The 16933-nt window shown below is 40.5% G+C and overlaps 1 protein-coding gene across 1 annotated transcript; it reads right to left on the minus strand.

Moving 5' to 3' along the window:
* Nucleotides 1–421: 421 nt before the first annotated feature.
* Nucleotides 422–15364, minus strand: LOC124545484. The gene is made up of 3 exons (XM_047124425.1): nucleotides 15200–15364; nucleotides 14876–14962; nucleotides 422–774 (listed from the first exon to the last, which is right to left on the minus strand). Exons 1-3 carry the CDS (start codon nucleotides 15230–15232, stop codon nucleotides 583–585), a joined length of 312 nt encoding a protein of 103 aa, XP_046980381.1. The 5' UTR covers nucleotides 15233–15364; the 3' UTR covers nucleotides 422–582.
* Between the last annotated feature and the right edge of the window lie 1569 nt (nucleotides 15365–16933).

The raw sequence follows: 16933 nt of genomic DNA on the forward strand, positions 1-16933 counted from the left end.
TCCTTGAAATTCCATATCACATCAAAAACATGTCATAGCAAAAACATGAAAATACATACATCAAATACCTTATGATTTTTAAGACATTTGTGATGTAGTTGTAAATACGAATAATATTGAAACAAAATAAATATATCTAAGCTATTGCACTTCACACTTAAAGAAACAATTTTTTTATTGGTTTTGTCATCATTATAGAAAGAATAAGTGAACCAGCTGGCTCAAGATATGTATCACATATTTTCACTTCCTACACACTCATCATAGGTATGGCTGTGTAGTGTTTGTAATCTGCAGAGTATTCAATAAAATTTGCAATGCTGCAGATGTCTATGAATAGTCATATAAAACAATAATAGTTACAAAATGTAAATGTTTTCTAATAATGTGCCATTAATTTTTACAGTCTTCAAAATTCAGATCTGGAAAACTCCCCTCACCAAGTTGACAGTCTTCATGAATTTGTAAATACGAAATTTATCAATGGAGAACATGGCAACCCTCACGTGGAAGATGTTACATCATTTGAAAAAGGTTCTTTCATGTCATAAAAAAATAAGAAAGAAGTATAGAATTACAGTTTCAGTTATTTTGCTGACTCTTGATTATACGCTCACGAAGCGAACCAAACCTACCCTGTACCTGACGCAGCTGCAATCTAAGAGAATCAGACAACTGCTTCTGTAGCTGCTGCACTTCTGATATTTCTCTTCTCAGATTCTCATACTCCTCCTTCACCTGGTTAACACCTCGTAGAAGTGATATCACTGAAACCTTTTGGAACAACAGAATGACTTTATACAACAGGAATTAAGTGTCTCAAATCAAAAAGCACCCACTATAACATGAGAAATTTATTTCTATACACAAAGGCACACTGACCTGTAACTTAAATTGCAACAAAATAATGACTAACAATTCAAGGCAAATAGTTGTAGGCATAATAAAAAAGAAGTTAGACATAACACATAACTTACCTAATACATAAATGATTCATCAACAAAAATATAAACAACATTATTTGTCAAGAAAATGTAAACTAGACAAAAATAGAAAAGTTATGTTATTTTTGCTGAGGATTATCCAAGTGGAACACATCTCAAAATGTAAAAACCAATGAAAACTTTTCATCTGCTAGAAAGGTTATCACAGATGTTTTCCGGAATGTAAAGGGGATTCTTCGTATTGATTATCTTGCAAAGGTAAAAACAATGTCTGGTCAACACGACAAGTCTTCTGAACCGGGTGGATTTAAAAATACCACACTGAGTGTTGCATATGTCAAAATACATAAATACTCTTCCATGAGAACAATGCACATGCCACAAAGGTGTTTTTGTAATGGGAACACTGGAGAATTTGAAACATTTATTGTTAGAGCATCCAAACTATTAACCAGATTTAACACCCTTTGAATTCCACCTGACCACATACCTAAATATATCTATTGCTAGTGAATGTTTTGATGACAATGAAGTCCTACCAGGTGCAGATGCACATCTTGCTAAACTCTCAAAACTACACATCAGGGGTGGAATATAAGGACTAGAAAAAAACGGACGATGTTCACAGAGTTATTGACTATGTTAAAAACCAGTGCATTTTAACTTAAAAAACAGTTTTCCATCAATGGATCAAAAACATTTCACCTTGCTCTTAACTATCATGAAATTCCTAAGGAATCACTGTTATGGGAACAAAATGCTCCTACCACAACTCCGCTTTGTCAACCACAGGGCAATATGGTTGAAAAATTTGGGCAATGGGAAAAAACTGTACATAAGATTGCACTGCACAATTGGTATTTTGCAAAATTTTATAAAACTGAGTCACAACCCCCACACAAATGTTGTATATATAACAGAGGAAAACATTCCACGTGGGAAAAATATATCTAAAGACAAAGATGATGTGACTTACCAAACGAAAGTGCTGGCATGTCGATAGACACACAAACAAACACAACCATATACACAAAATTCAAGCTTTCGCAACCAACGGTTGCTTCGTCAGGAAAGAGGGAAGGAGAAGGAAAGACGAAAGGATGTGGGTTTTAAGGGTGAGGGTAAGGAGTCATTCCAATCCTGGGAGCAGAAAGACTTCTTCTTCTTCTTCAGTAGCTCTACAGCCCTTGGTGAGCCTTGGCTTCTTCAACAATCTTCCTCCACACTTCTCGATTATTTGCTGCTCTTTTCCACCCCCGGACTCCCATATTGGTGATATCCATTATTACCTCATCGATCCATTTTCTTCTAGGTCTCCCTTTTCGCCTAACTGAAAGGATCATATCTTTCATCATTTTCTTTGGAATTCTATCCTCTGCCATTCTCTCCAAGTGTCCTAGCCATCGTATTCGCTGTGATTTCACAAATTTTACTATGTCCCTGCCTTGTATTAACTCTTGTAATTCGGCATTGTAGCGTATTCTCCAGCCTTCTTCTTCCCTTATTGGCCCATAGATTTTGCGTAATATTTTCCGCTCAATGCTTCTTAGAGCATTTTTATCGTGTTCTGTCAACGTCCATACCTCTGAGCCGTATGTGATAACTGGGCGGACTAGGGAATTATATATTAGCAGTTTAGTTTTTCTTGTAACAAGGCTATTTTTGAAAAGCTGCATATTTGCAAAGTAAGCTCTGTTTCCTGCTTGTATTTTTTCCAATACTGTTATCATTTGTTATTAGGGCTCCCAAGTAATTAAAAGAGGACACTCCATTGAAACATTTCCCATTGATGTTTAGGTTTTTAGGGGTTCTTCTGGCCTCAGATTGTGACATTACCATATATTTTGTTTTGTTTTCATTTACTATGAGGCCAATTTTTAAGGCTTCTGTTTCCATTGCCCGGTATGTTTCTAGGAGTGTATTGGTATTTCTTCCTACTATAGCAATGTCATCAGCGTATGCACATATCTGGCTAGTTTTCATAAATATGGTGCCTCTTTTGTTGATTTTATTTACTGCACTATCCAGGGCTATGTTGAATAGGACAGTGGAGAGACTATCCCCTTGCTTCACACCTTTATTAAAGTCAAAGCTATCACTTGTTCTGCTAAGGACCTTTACTTTTGCTCTTGTCTCTGTCATTGTCATTCTGATTAGTCTTATTAATTTAGCACATATTCCAACTTCTTTCAGTACTCTGTATAGTTCTTGCCGATTTATGCTGTCAAAGGCTTGTTTGAAATCGATGAATAAGAAATGCAGATCTATATCATATTCATAGAACTTTTCCATCATTTGTCTTATCACAAATATTTGATCAGTTGTTCCTCTGCCTGGTCGAAAGCCACACTGATATTCCTCTAGTATGCCTTCTGCACACTTCTGTATCCTTTCGTCTAATATACTTGTGAAGATCTTATAAGCTGTACTTAGGAGTGTTACACCTCTATAGTTTTCACATGCTGTTCTGTCCCCTTTCTTATAAATGGGGACTATTATTCCAATTTTCCAATTATCTGGCATAGTTTCTGTTTCCCATATATCTGATATTAGTGTGTGCAGTTCCTTTATTACAGCCTCACCACCAGTTTTTATTAATTCAGCAATTATGCTGTCTTCCCCAGGGGCTCGATTGTTTTTTGACTTGTGCACAGCCAGGGAGACCTCTTGTAGTGTTGGCTTTCTTGCCTCATTGGTTTCATTGTCTACTTCCAGCTCCACTCTTCCCTCCTGTGCAGAGGTCTCTTCATCTTCTAGGCTGGTGCTTAGTGTATCTTTGAAATACTCTGCCCATCTTCCCACTATCTGTTCTTCCTCCCTTATCATTTTCCCATCTTTACTGGAGCAGGCCGTTGTTTTTGGTTGGAATCTATTCTTCATTTCGCCTATGGCATGATAGAACTTTCTTATTTCACTCTGTTCCTTTAGTTCTTCTAGTTCTTGAAATTTCTTCTTATTCCACTCTCTTTTCTTTCTCTTGCACAGTCTGTTAGCTCTTCTCCTTAATTCTCTATATTGTTCCACATTATTTCTGGTTTCTCTCTGTAGCACTTTTGTTCTTGCCCTGTTCTTTTCCTATATTGCTGACCTGCAATCTTCATCAAACCATTCCTGGGTTGTTCTGTTCCTTCTTATGCCTATTATTTCCTCTGCAGCATCCTTAATGGCTTTTTCAAACCTGTTCCACCTTTCATCTACTCCTACTGTGGTCTCTTCATTGCTCAACTTTCTGCTTAGTGTTACTTGGTATTTTTTTACTTCATCAGGGATGTTCAGTTTGTCTGTATTCCATTTCACCATCTTTCCCATTCTGTTGCCCTTTGTTAGTGACAGTTTCTCTCTGAAGACTGATTTTATCAAAAAGTGGTCTGAATCACAGTTTGGTCCTCTGCAGCTCCGTGGAGTGGCGTGCAATCACTAAAATATGATCAATCTGATTGACTACTCCATTGGCTGCAGACTTCCAAGTACCCAGATGGATCCTTTTATGTGGAAAGCAGGTACTTTTAATAATCATATTATTCCTTGCTGCGAATTGGCATAGTAAGTCTCCATTCTCATTGTTTTCTTCATGTAGTGAATATTTTCCAGAAACTCCATACGGATGTTCATTCCTCCCTATTTTTGCATTAAAATCTCCTATTACTAGCATCAGGTCATATTTAGGTACTGCACAGCATACTTTTTCCAAGTCTTCGTAGAACTGTTCTTTAATTATATCCTCTTTTTCCTCTGTTGGTGCATGTGCATTACCTATTGATATATTCCTAAATTTACCTTTTAGTCTGAGTCTGCACATCCTTTTATTTATAGGTTCAAATTCTAGAAGGCTTTTCCTAACTTCCCTAGTTATTATAAACCCTGTTCCAAGTTTGCCTGTTCTTTCTTCTGGTCCACTATATACCATTGAGTACTCAGGTTTATCTATCTGCCCATTCCCCTGCCATCTTATTTCCAGTAGCCCTACAATATCATACTTGAATTTTAAAATTTCATTGGCTATTTCTTTCATTTTTCCAGGCTGAAGCATTGTCCTCACATTCCACGATGCTACTGTTAGATCCTTTATCCGTTTCCTTTGCCGGGGTCATGATACATGCTTTCCATCCAGTTTCCGAGGCTTCTGTTGAATTTCCGTAATATTCTTTTTTTTACAGTATGGGGTTATTAGCCCCATACCCAACCCCCAACCTGGAGGACCAGGATTTGTATGAGGTTTACTCCTCTAGGGAAGCTGGCTTCACTACGCCTCTAGAGCCCTCCCTGCCCTATGTTGTGGGACACACTTTGTCTGGCTCCTCTGTCGAGACCAGTCCGGCTTGGAAGACCCTGCCAGTAGCTATGCTACCACCGGCATAGCTCTCGACTTCACCGAAGCACGCAAACCCTCCCGCCCGGCACTGAAGGTGCCTACTATAAGGCGGTGTCCCCTGGGAGGGGCAGAAAGACTTACCTTAGGGGGAAAAAAGGACAGGTATACACTCGCACGCGCGCGCGCACAACACACACACACACACACACACACACACACACACACACACACACACACACACAAGCAGACATTTGTAAAGGCAAAGAGTTTGGGCAGAGGTGTCAGTCGAGGCGGAAGTACAGAGGCAAAGATCTTGTTGAATGACAGGTGAGGTATGAGCGGCGGCAACCTGAAATTAGCGGAGGTTGAGGCCTGGTGGGTAACGAGAAGAGAGGATATACTGAAGGGCAAGTTCCCATCTCCGGAGTTCTGACAGGTTGGTGTTAGTGGGAAGTAACCAGATAACCCGGACGGTGTAACACTGTGCCAAGATGTGCTGGCCGTGCACCAAGGCATGTTTAGCCACAGTGTGATCTTCATTACCAACAAACACTGTCTGCCTGTGTCCATTCATGCGAATGGACAGTTTGTTGCTGGTCATTCCCACATAGAAAGCTTCACAGTGTAGGCAGGTCAGTTGGTAAATCACGTGGGTGCTTTCACACGTGGCTCTGCCTTTGATCGTGTACACCTTCCGGGTTACAATACTGAAGTAGGTGGTGGTGGGAGGGTGCATGGGACAGGTTTTACACCAGCGGCGGTTACAAGGGTAGGAGCCAGAGGGTAGGGAAGGTGGTTTGGGGATTTCATAGGGATGAACCAAGATGTTACGAAGATTAGGTGGATGGCGGAAAGACACTCTTGGTGGAGTGGGGAGGATTTCATGAAGGATGGATCTCATTTCGAGGCAGGATTTGAGGAAGTCGTATCCCTGCTGGAGAGCCACATTCAGAGTCTGATCCAGTCCCGGACAGTATCCTGTCACAAGTGGGCCACTTTTGGGGTTCTTCTGTGGGAGGTTCTGGGTTTGAGGGGATGAGGAGGTGGCTCTGGTAATTTGCTTCTGTACCAGGTTGGGAGGGTAGTTGCGGGATGCGAAAGCTGTTTTCAGGTTGTTGGTGTAATGGTTCAGGGATTCCGGAATGGAGCAGATTCGTTTGCCACGAAGACCTAGGCTGTAGGGAAGGGACCGTTTGATGTGGAATGGGTGGCAGCTGTCATAATGGAGGTACTGTTGCTTGTTGGTGGGTTTGATGTGGACGGACATGTGAAGCTGGCCATTGGGCAGATGGAGGTCAACGTCACAGGAAGTGGCATGGGATTTGGAGTAGGACCAGGTGAATCTGATGGAACCAAAGGAGTTGAGGTTGGAGAGGAAATTCTGGAGTTCTTCTTCACTGTGAGTCCAGATCATGAAGATGTCATCAATAAATCTGTACCAAACTTTGGGTTGGCAGGCCTGGGTAACCAAGAAGGCTTCTTCTAAGCGACCCACAAATAGGTTGGCGTACAAGGGGCCATCCTGGTACCCATGGCTGTTCCCTTTAATTGTTGGTATGTCTAGCCTTTGCAAGTGAAGAAGTTGTGAGTCACGATGAAGCTGGCGAAGGTAATGAGGAAAGAGGTTTTAGGTAGGGTGGCAGGTGATCGGCGTGAAAGGAAATGCTCCATTGCAGCGAGGCCCTGGACGTGCGGAATATTTGTGTATAAGGAAGTGGCATCAATGGTTACAAGGATGGTTTCCGGGGGTAACAGATTGGGTACGGATTCCAGGCATTCGAGAAAGTGGTTGGTGTCTTTGATGAAGGATGGGAGACTGCATGTAATGGGTTGAAGGTGTTGATCTACGTAGGCAGAGATACGTTCTGTGGGGGCTTGGTAACCAGCTACAATGGGGTGGCCAGGCTGATTGGGTTTGTGAATTTTAGGCAGAAGGTAGAAGGTAGGGGTGCGGGGCGTCGGTGGGGTCAGGAGGTTGATGGAGTCAGGTGAAAGGTTTTGTAGGGGGCCTAAGGTTCTGAGGATTCCTTGAAGCTCCGCCTGGACATCAGGAATGGGATTACCTTGGCAAACTTTGTATGTAGTGTTGTCAGAAAGCTGACGCAGTACCTCAGCCACATACTCCCGACGATCAAGTACCACGGTCGTGGAACCCTTGTCCGCCGGAAGAATGACGATGGGTCAGTCAGCCTTCAGATCACGGATAGCCTGGGCTTCAGTAGTGGTGATGTTGGGAGTAGGATTAAGGTTTTTTAAGAAGGATTGAGAGGCAAGGCTGGAAGTGAGAAATTCCTAGAAGGTTTGGAGAGGGTGATTTTGAGGAAGAGGAGGTGCGTCCCGCTGTGACGGAGGACAGAACTGTTCCAGGCAGGGTTCAATTTGGATAGTGTCTTGGGGAGTTGGATCATTAGGAGTAGGATTAGGATCATTTTTCTTTATGCCAAAGTGATATTTCCAGCAGAGCATACGAGCGGATCAGACTCTGAATGTGGCTCTCCAGCAGGGATAAGACATCCTCAAATCCTGCCTCGAAATGAGATCCATCCTTCATGAAATCCTCCCCACTCCACCAAGAGTGTCTTTCCGCCATCCACCTAACCTTCGTAACATCTTGGTTCATCCCTATGAAATCCCCAAACCACCTTCCCTACCCTCTGGCTCCTACCCTTGTAGCCGCTGCCGGTGTAAAACCTGTCCCATGCACCCTCCCACCACCACCTACTTCAGTATTGTGACCCGGAAGGTGTACACGATCAAAGGCAGAGCCACGTGTGAAAGCACCCACATGATTTACCAACTGACCTGCCTACACTGTGAAGCTTTCTATGTGGGAATGACCAGCAACAAACTGTCCATTCGCATGAATGGTCACAGGCAGACAGTGTTTGTTGGTAATGAGGATCACCCTGTGGCTAAACATGCCTTGGTGCACGGCCAGCACATCTTGGCACAGTGTTACACTGTCCGGGTTATCTGGTTACTTCCCACTAAAACCAACCTGTCAGAACTCCGGAGTTGGGAACTTGCCCTTCAGTATATCCTCTCTTCTCGTTACCCACCAGGCCTCAACCTCCGCTAATTTCAAGTTGCCGCTGCTCATACTTCACCTGTCATTCAACAAGATCTTTGCCTCTGCACTTCCGCCTCGACTGACATCTCTGCCCAAACTCTTTGCCTTTACAAATGTCTGCTTGTGTCTGTGTATGTGCAGATGGATGTGTGTGTGTGTGTGTGTGTGTGTGTGTGTGTGTGTGTGTGTGTGTGTGTGCGTGCGTGGGTGTGTGCGTGCGTGGGTGTGGGTGTGCGTGCGTGCGCGCGCAAGTGTATACCTGTCCTTTTTCCCCCCTAAGGTAAGTCTTTCTGCTCCCGGGACTGGACTGACTCCTTACCCTCTCCCTTAAAACCCACATCCTTTCGTCTTTCCTTCTCCTTCCCTCTTTCCTGACGAAGCAACCGTTGGTTGTGAAAGCTTGAATTTTGTGTATATGGTTGTGTTTGTTTGTGTGTGTATCGACGTGCCAGCGCTTTCGTTTGGAAAGTCACATCATTTTTGTTTTTATATATCACAAATGAGGTAAATATATATCACTCACACAAGATAGATAATTATCGAATGTAATTAAAACTTTCAACATATGTTCTATCCATTTTTTAGAAAAATGAATAATTCCAAATGCAAATAACATTATAATCAATTTCTTGTAAAATTATTACAAATTTTATAGCTATTATATCACACTTCTGGTACAGCTAGCAGCATTATTGAATGCAGATTGTAAAGCTTAGTATGAGTCCACAGTGTCCTCCGTAATCACAGAAATTTTTCCACTGTGTCAACTATGCTCACAAACACTAGGATTCTCACTTCAACTGTACCAGCTGGTATGTTTACATGCAACATTATTAAGCTAGATCACACTTGTGTTTGCTGCAGAAGCAGGTTTCTCTTATTTATAACATTTTCTGTCAGTGTAATGTGCTCCTCAAGCTATAGCAGGCAATAAAAACTTTTTCACGATAAACTTGAACAGTATGAGTATGCCAGTTCATGCAAAGGAGGCTTTAAAGGGCAGGGCACTACCATGAGTTGGAGCAAATATTTTAAAAGTATGAGGAAATACTTATTTTTCTTAAAACAGAGAGAAATGGCAATGTCATTAACACAATGGATTTGCATTTAAGAAGAGTGATAACAGCCTGGGCTAAGCATCAATAAATTTTCTATCATACCTAAATCTGCTGAAAAAGACTATGGCAGATTTACATCAACATCTTTGCTCACTCAAAACTTGTGTGCAATTATATTATTGTCAACATGATGTGAAACTATAATCTTCCTTAGAACTGTACTTACTTCCATTTAGATGAAATCAGATTTAATTCTATGGTGAATTCAGCTTGCAAGCACATATTGAGTTCTGTTGGTAGTGAGCTTTCTACACTTCCATGAGCAATCTCACTGGTTACTCAGGCACAATCTTCAAGTGAGCAAAATTTTCTTGTCCTCTCATGATCAAGAGCTTGGTAGTAGTCCTCATGGTGAAAGGAGAGTCCTTACAGATTAAGTGGGCTTGGCATCACTGTTTCACATGCCTGCCATTACCACTCACAAAATGTGATTTTGTTTTTCTTTCTATAACAAGTCAGTTTTGGCACAGCTTTACAGGCACTTATGTCAGTCACCTGGCATCAATACTGCCAGCATCTTTTTGCACTTGGCAGCTGAAAGCTGGCAACAAAGTTGTCAGTGTCAAGGATCTTATTTTGCCATATGGAGTTATAGACTCAGCTAATAAGGCCTTGTTGGTGCCAGATACACACCTGACTACATCATTGTTACATATACTAATGTAACTGGTAGGTGAATAACACTCACCTTAGAGACAGTTCGAATTACATTTCAGCGATCACCATGCAGGAAAAAGCATTTGACAATACATAAACTTTGCATTAGCATTTAGGGATGCACACAGATGATACTCATCAATAACAATCATTGCCTGTACACCCATCCTGTATTCCAGTCATTTCACTTTTATGAGCAATTTCACATGTGTGGGGACAAAACATCATATACAGGCACATGTACCGCCAGCTTCTAATGTCAGTATTAACAACTCAAAAGCTAAAGAATCAATGGCTCCGGCTTACAATGACTTCTCAACTCAAGCGTAACATCTAAACCAAGGCACTAGTCATATGGTGCGATTAACTTTTGTGTTTGTGTGTTACTTGGGATTGTAACCAGTAAGTGGCAACCATCTCCACCTGTCCATTACTGTGAAAATGTGCAGTGGTCAGCAGTTATTTGAGTAGCAGGGAAGATAGAATTTGGGGGGGGGGGGGGGGGGGGGGGGGAAGTGTGGACTGTAGGATGGAAAATAACATCTCCCAATACAAAAGTGACACAAAATGTGTTGAGTGACCCCAGTTCTTAATTTCTACCTTTCTACCCAATTTATGCAGTATTTGAAGATTTGCCTCCCAGGACATTGTGCACATCAGTTTCTGCATCTTACAAACAGTGTCAATCCACAAAAAAGGTCATTGACAGCTGAACACATTTTCTGCAGTTGTCCTGGAAAGTGTCCAAATATTAATCCTCTTGGTGGCATGTGTTTTCTTTCCTGTGAATTCAATAGCTCTTGTAGTGATTAAGTGCAGGCACTGGTGCCAATCCCAGTTGGCAGGCTTCTACGACATAAAAAAGTTGATACCATTATATGAAATTTCTCAGGGTGTTTCACAATCCATGTTAAACACTTATAGAGGTTTTAGAATGGACTTGATAGATCAAGTTTTACATAGGAACCCATGTCCAGAAATGTCACCCAACTACGCTACAGAGTGTCAAATTTATAGGTGCCTGTAAATCACTGTATAGACAGGGTGATTCCATGATGGAGTTATAAATTTTCAAGGATGATGGAGACAGGTTAATGTAAGAATCTGAGGTAAGGGTCTCTGGTTTTGAAATGAACAAGTTGAAAGTTACAAGTGGAAATCATTCTGATACCTCTGACAGTGGAATACATGTACCAGTACTGTTGTTGCTAACATTGCAGGGTAGGCAACATTCCGAGGTGGTAGCATGGACTAAAACAAGGAAAAATGTCCAGTAAACATGGGCTCTAAAATGCATAGCTTAACGGCTATGAGCACTTGTTCAATAGACGAGATGTGTTTCACACTAATGAAGATGAACAAGTGCGCATAACTACCCAGGTATGCATTTTAGAGCCCATGTTTACTAGACTTTTTTTCTTGTTTTGGTCCATGCTACCACCTCAGAATGTTGCCTACCCTACAATTGTAGCAACAACAGCACCCGTACATGCATTCCACTGTCCGAGGTATCAGAATGATTTTCGCTTATAACTTTCAACTCTTTCGCTTCTGATCCAGGGACCCTTACCTCAGAATGATACATTTATCCATCTCCATCATCCTTGAAAGTTTGTAACATCACCACAGAATCACTCTGCATATACATACATTGACAGGTGTCGGCATCTACAACTTTAACACTCTGAAGTGTCATTACACAATGCTACTGGATATGGGCTTGTATGTAAAACTTGATCCATTAAGTCCCCTCTAAAGCCTCTAGATGTGCCTCACGTGAATTGTGAAACACACTGCATGTTGAAAAGTATCTCAATGATCGCTTATCCCTTCCTATACATGTTACCAAATAAATGTTTGCTTTCTAGTAACAGCTCTATGGAACTTATTTTCCGGTTAAACCCCATATTCAGGCAGAAAGAAGGAAGCTGGGAAAATAACTGAATCACTGACAAGCATATGCATTGAGAAAGTAATGAAGTGGGGGGAAAACTGTTAGGAATGGTAATTCTTAGGGAAATGGGTGTCAGTGTTGTTGCTTGCTGGTGGCATTTTAATTCTTCATAAAATTAAAGAAAATCTGAAAATATTAAACCGAATGTAGGAACAACTCAATGAAGAGTATAGTGACAAACATGGAAGAAATGTGTAAGCAACATAAATTTTTTGAAATATCATCATCTCAAATACTGAACATAGGAAAAACAAGCAGCATCAGTGAAGAAGTTCTGCTGTTAGGTAAGCAGAATAACAGAAACAAATAAAAGCAAGATTGAGGAATGAAGTATCTTTGAGAATTGATTTTTCCCTGTTGAAAATCATAAATGGTGATTAAACATTAGAATGTGACACAGATTGTGGAACAAAGATGTATTACATAGAATAGAAAATTAAGAACATCTTACCAGAGGAATGAACATTCTATGAACCTTGTCAAATACCAAGAAAGTGCACAATCACAGAGTAATATGGAATATCAATAAAGAAACTTAATGCTCATGAACCACAGATAAAAATAAAAACTGAAATCCATCATTTTGATAACAGTGACTGTTCAACTAATTTTAGTACATTTCGTGAACTGAGAGATTTAATTTTAGCAATTTATATGTCCAAGAATCATGTAACAGAATATGGATATGCCAGCTTAATACAAGCTACACATCAGTCACCTACACATATATATGAATATATGTAAATATCTAATGAGGAGAACAGAACAGAATGTTTGGTTGGCAATGGTCTAGTTTAAGGAATCATACTGGCATTTGCCTTATGCGATTTAGGTAAACCTGATTCAGAATGACCAGACAGAGCATGACCCTCCTTCCTTCCTTCTTTCTTTCCTAACCTGAGGCCAATGTCTTAACAAATGCACTACTGTACTCTATTGGCCATACCTAATGTGCAGTTCTCTTACATCTGTACATATTTGATACAAGTTAGCTTAGTAAAACAGAAAATAATTATGTATTGTTCCTTTAGTCTTGATTGACGTAATATGAAAAAAAGTTTGAAGAAAAAAACTGGAGGTAATATAAAGGCATAAGGTCTTTTTATTATTATTATTTTACTCTCACATGCCCAGTAGCAATCTGCAGAATACAAAATACATACCAACAATTTATGCATCTGTGTGAGAAAACATATAGCCTTGCCCATGAAAACCCTAAAATATGTGCACTGAATTATGAATCAGCAACAAGTAGTTTTCCTCTATTATTAGTATCCCCTCCCACTCCTCTAGACAGGCATTGCAATCTGAGCCAGTATGTCACTTTCTTCTTATATTTCCTCACAGGATACCCATGCAATTTTGCATCCACATTTTGTACAGCGTAAATAACAGTGTCGCACAAGATGGAAGTTCCATGTCAATAGAATCAGTCAATGCAATTTATCACCACTTCTACTGACAGTTGTAGAATTAGAAACAAAATTTCAACATACAGTTCAACATACTCAACAAAATCACTGGGTTCACATTCGAGTTGCATTTTCCATGTTTTATGTATACAATACACCATAATATTATTCAGAGGTTTCTGTATTATCTAATATAGGCTTTCTGCATTTATCTAGCAGTTTTTGTGTTTATAAGATAAAGGTAAATTAACTCAGTATTAGTCTAAACTACAGATCAAACCATTTACCACAATCTTTAATCCTCAGTCACATTAGTTGGCTTCTCTGACTAACAACCAAATTGTCACCTTCCAACCTTACCCAGACCTCAGGCTATGGTACCGATATTTTTGCTCTTTGGTAATGTACTATTCACAAATGTTATGAGAGAATGAAACATGTCAAAGCAACCATTTCCAAATGAAACACTCTAGACTCCCCTCATTGCATCCATTTAATAGCAGAATCTTTAAAACCTGTGAAATACAAGATACGCCAAACAACAAAGTGCAAAACAACGAAGTGCAAAAGTCGTCTTCTAGATAAGCCCAAAATTCATTTATTTACTTGAATAGGCTATTAGTGTCAAATTTTCATGTGTTCTTGCATGATACTTATTAGTAAATGGTGTATCCCACAGTCTGGAATGTATTAAGGACTACAAATCATTTCGTGCCTCATTCTTCGTTTGCCTGCAACACTCTTACCTGCAGACTCTGGCACAACACATATGAAATTCAAGAGTGTCTTGTCTGCTTTCTCCAATTTTATTCTCTAAAGTGGGCTTGCTGAATATAAGTCAGCAGCAACTTCCATGAAATATGCCAAAGTTTCATTACTACAAACCTCCCATTATTGTGAACGCTTATAAACGCTTATAATCGATCAAAAATCAGTCCAGATAATAGGTGATAGTAGCCCACTAATTCGTAGGAGAAAATAAATCAGAATTACTCTCCCTGCAAGAGCTAGAGATTTACTGTCCAGTAGCAGGAATTACAAGAGCATCACTTTCAAAAAACATGCTTCTTTTAAGTATTGTGGTACAGACACAAATGATCAGAAACAGTAGTTTTAATTTTAAAATGAAATCTAAATTACAGATCTCTCTACATTAGGAGCACAACTGCCGCACCTATGTCCGACTACTTGGCGTTTGGCATTGGGGCAACCACGAGTTACGGTACCGGTAATACTTTGCACCGCAAGTGTGACAATGCACAAAATGAAAAAAAATGCCTCCCAAAGGCGTAACACACAGAGTGGAAGAACGTTAGAAGAGCACTTTACACTGCAGGCGTATTCTAATAGCGCAAATTAAAATTCATGAGAAATAAGACAGCTAGCGAAAATGGCACTCTGGGCCTACCTCAGTGCCGTCCAAATGAAACAACTCTTTCTCGCATTTCTCAAGCTTCCATGCAATCAGGTCCAGCTTTGTGTCAGCTTTTTGGACCTGCAGGCAATTAAAAAGAGGGAAAACGTAAACGAAACTATGGTCAATGACGTGCATTAAATTCACGACTTAACTTGCTTTCAATAATTTATTTTGAAGTAGGGATATGTAAAGAGGAGGAAATAAAACAAACAGGCTCCGCTGTTCAGCCCACACCTAAATTAAAAAGAAACGGACGGTAAAAAATAACAGAACGGAAAAGCACCAACAGGGCAACACAGAATGCCGCAGACTCACTGTGACTTCTAGTTGATCCGCTGTCTTCTCCATAACTATGTCACGTTTACTTTTGTTTTACAGCAGGAGTGTCGCGTCTTACTACGCTCTCCCCAGATATGCGTCAAATTTTTCGTTATTTATTTGTACATTTGAGGAGCGGGCGATCGCTCCAGCCGACCGCCCCTGCAGAAATCAATTTACTTAGAGCCAACCGCCCGTAGTCATCGACTCTCTGCGATAACTTGCCCTCGAAACTGCGAGCTATCGCGAAAAACGCATTATCGATTAAAGGCAGCGCACCAGGCGGCCGAGACTGCAAACAAAAGGGGCGCGTGACCTTTGACCTATGTCAATGTTTCGCTGCGCAATGTACAGAACATAAGGGTAGTTTTTTTACTGAAAGAAAATGTTTCCGACTTTTCCGTTGGTTCCACTATCAATATCTCCATACAACCTAATAGGACTGCTCTACATCACATATTTACTGCACACCCTGTAAATAACATTTATTTTATTTATTTATCCATCCGTTGAGAATAAACACTGTATGAATCGTCAAAACCCACACACGAATCATAAACAAATAAGTATATGCAGACATTATTTTTTGTTACAAATTTGTTTATGTTGCTACCCAGTTCGCTGTATTCAAATTTATCTCTGTTGTGGTGTAAAGTCCCTTCGCAACAGTGAGGTGTAAGGTAGGAACCTATAATGACAGTTGATTCTGCACAACTAGTCTATTAGCAGCCGAAACGAAGTGGCTTTCGAGTGGGAACCGCAAAAGTTAGATGACAAGGCGACAAGTCAACCGAATTCTCCACCGGAAACAAGTCTGGTGTGTCATACACGGCATCAGTGACAGTACGTGTGTCATATGATAGGATTCCCTTATCGACGCAGCCAATTTGTACGCCAGATAAATGAGTGAGATATACCTCATTGTCCGATTTAGGTGTTCGTATGAATGTCAATGCGATCACTCCCATGGAAATGATGAAAACATAGTAGTTTGTCACATAAGCTGCAACAAATTAACTCTACAGCTTCACAATCACAGTTTCTCTATGCTCTGTCAAAACAAATGTTTTTAAAGTTTTTGAAGCTCCGTTCCGTTTTGGAACTTTCGACTCTTGAATTCCTTTGTTGTAACATTGTTCACGACCGTTTATTTGTTGTTTTCATTTCTGTGAGACGTCTATGTGGCATCTCGCCTGCTCTCGCTGTTCATCACATTTACTTGTTGACGGTACGCATTCTTACGTGACTCTTATTCTATAACCAATGTATAGTATGACAAATGTCAAGACTACAGAAAGAGAACAAAAGTTTCAATGACCAGACGGACAGATCATAATGTTGTGAAAAAAATAAAAAATGGCACGAGGCACTTTTTAACATATATATATATATATATATATATATATATATATATATATATATATATATATATATATATATGGCTCTCCGGCCATTTGACCATCTTCTTCTGTGTGAATGCACAAACAGTGCCCGAACTCTTACGGGAATCGGCAAAAGCCGCGAGTAATGAGTATAATGGGCAGGGGCACTATGAATATACTGCGGGACAATAAGTTGAGAATGTGGGTCTCACGGGAGGTGTGCCAGAGATAAGTCCCTGCAGTCACACTATCCTCTGCGTCCTCGGTGGCTCAGCTGGACAGCCGGCACGGTAACAGCGTATTCGGTCAGCGGGCTGCTCTCTCTCTTTAATAATAAAAAAAACTGAGT

The sequence above is a fragment of the Schistocerca americana genome, chromosome 8 (genome assembly GCF_021461395.2).
Source record: "Schistocerca americana isolate TAMUIC-IGC-003095 chromosome 8, iqSchAmer2.1, whole genome shotgun sequence".
Lineage (NCBI taxonomy): Eukaryota > Metazoa > Arthropoda > Insecta > Orthoptera > Acrididae > Schistocerca > Schistocerca americana.

What these genes read in the sequence shown, in the direction of transcription:
- LOC124545484 (XM_047124425.1), bottom strand. Translation starts at nt 15,232, where the DNA reads ATGGAGAAGACAGCGGATCAACTAGAAGTCACA. An exon ending in CGGATCAACTAGAAGTCACA is followed by an intron (nt 14,963 to 15,199) that starts GTGAGTCTGCGG and finishes AATTGCCTGCAG; the next exon opens with GTCCAAAAAGCTGACACAAA. An exon ending in TTCATTTGGACGGCACTGAG is followed by an intron (nt 775 to 14,875) that starts GTAGGCCCAGAG and finishes TTGTTCCAAAAG; the next exon opens with GTTTCAGTGATATCACTTCT.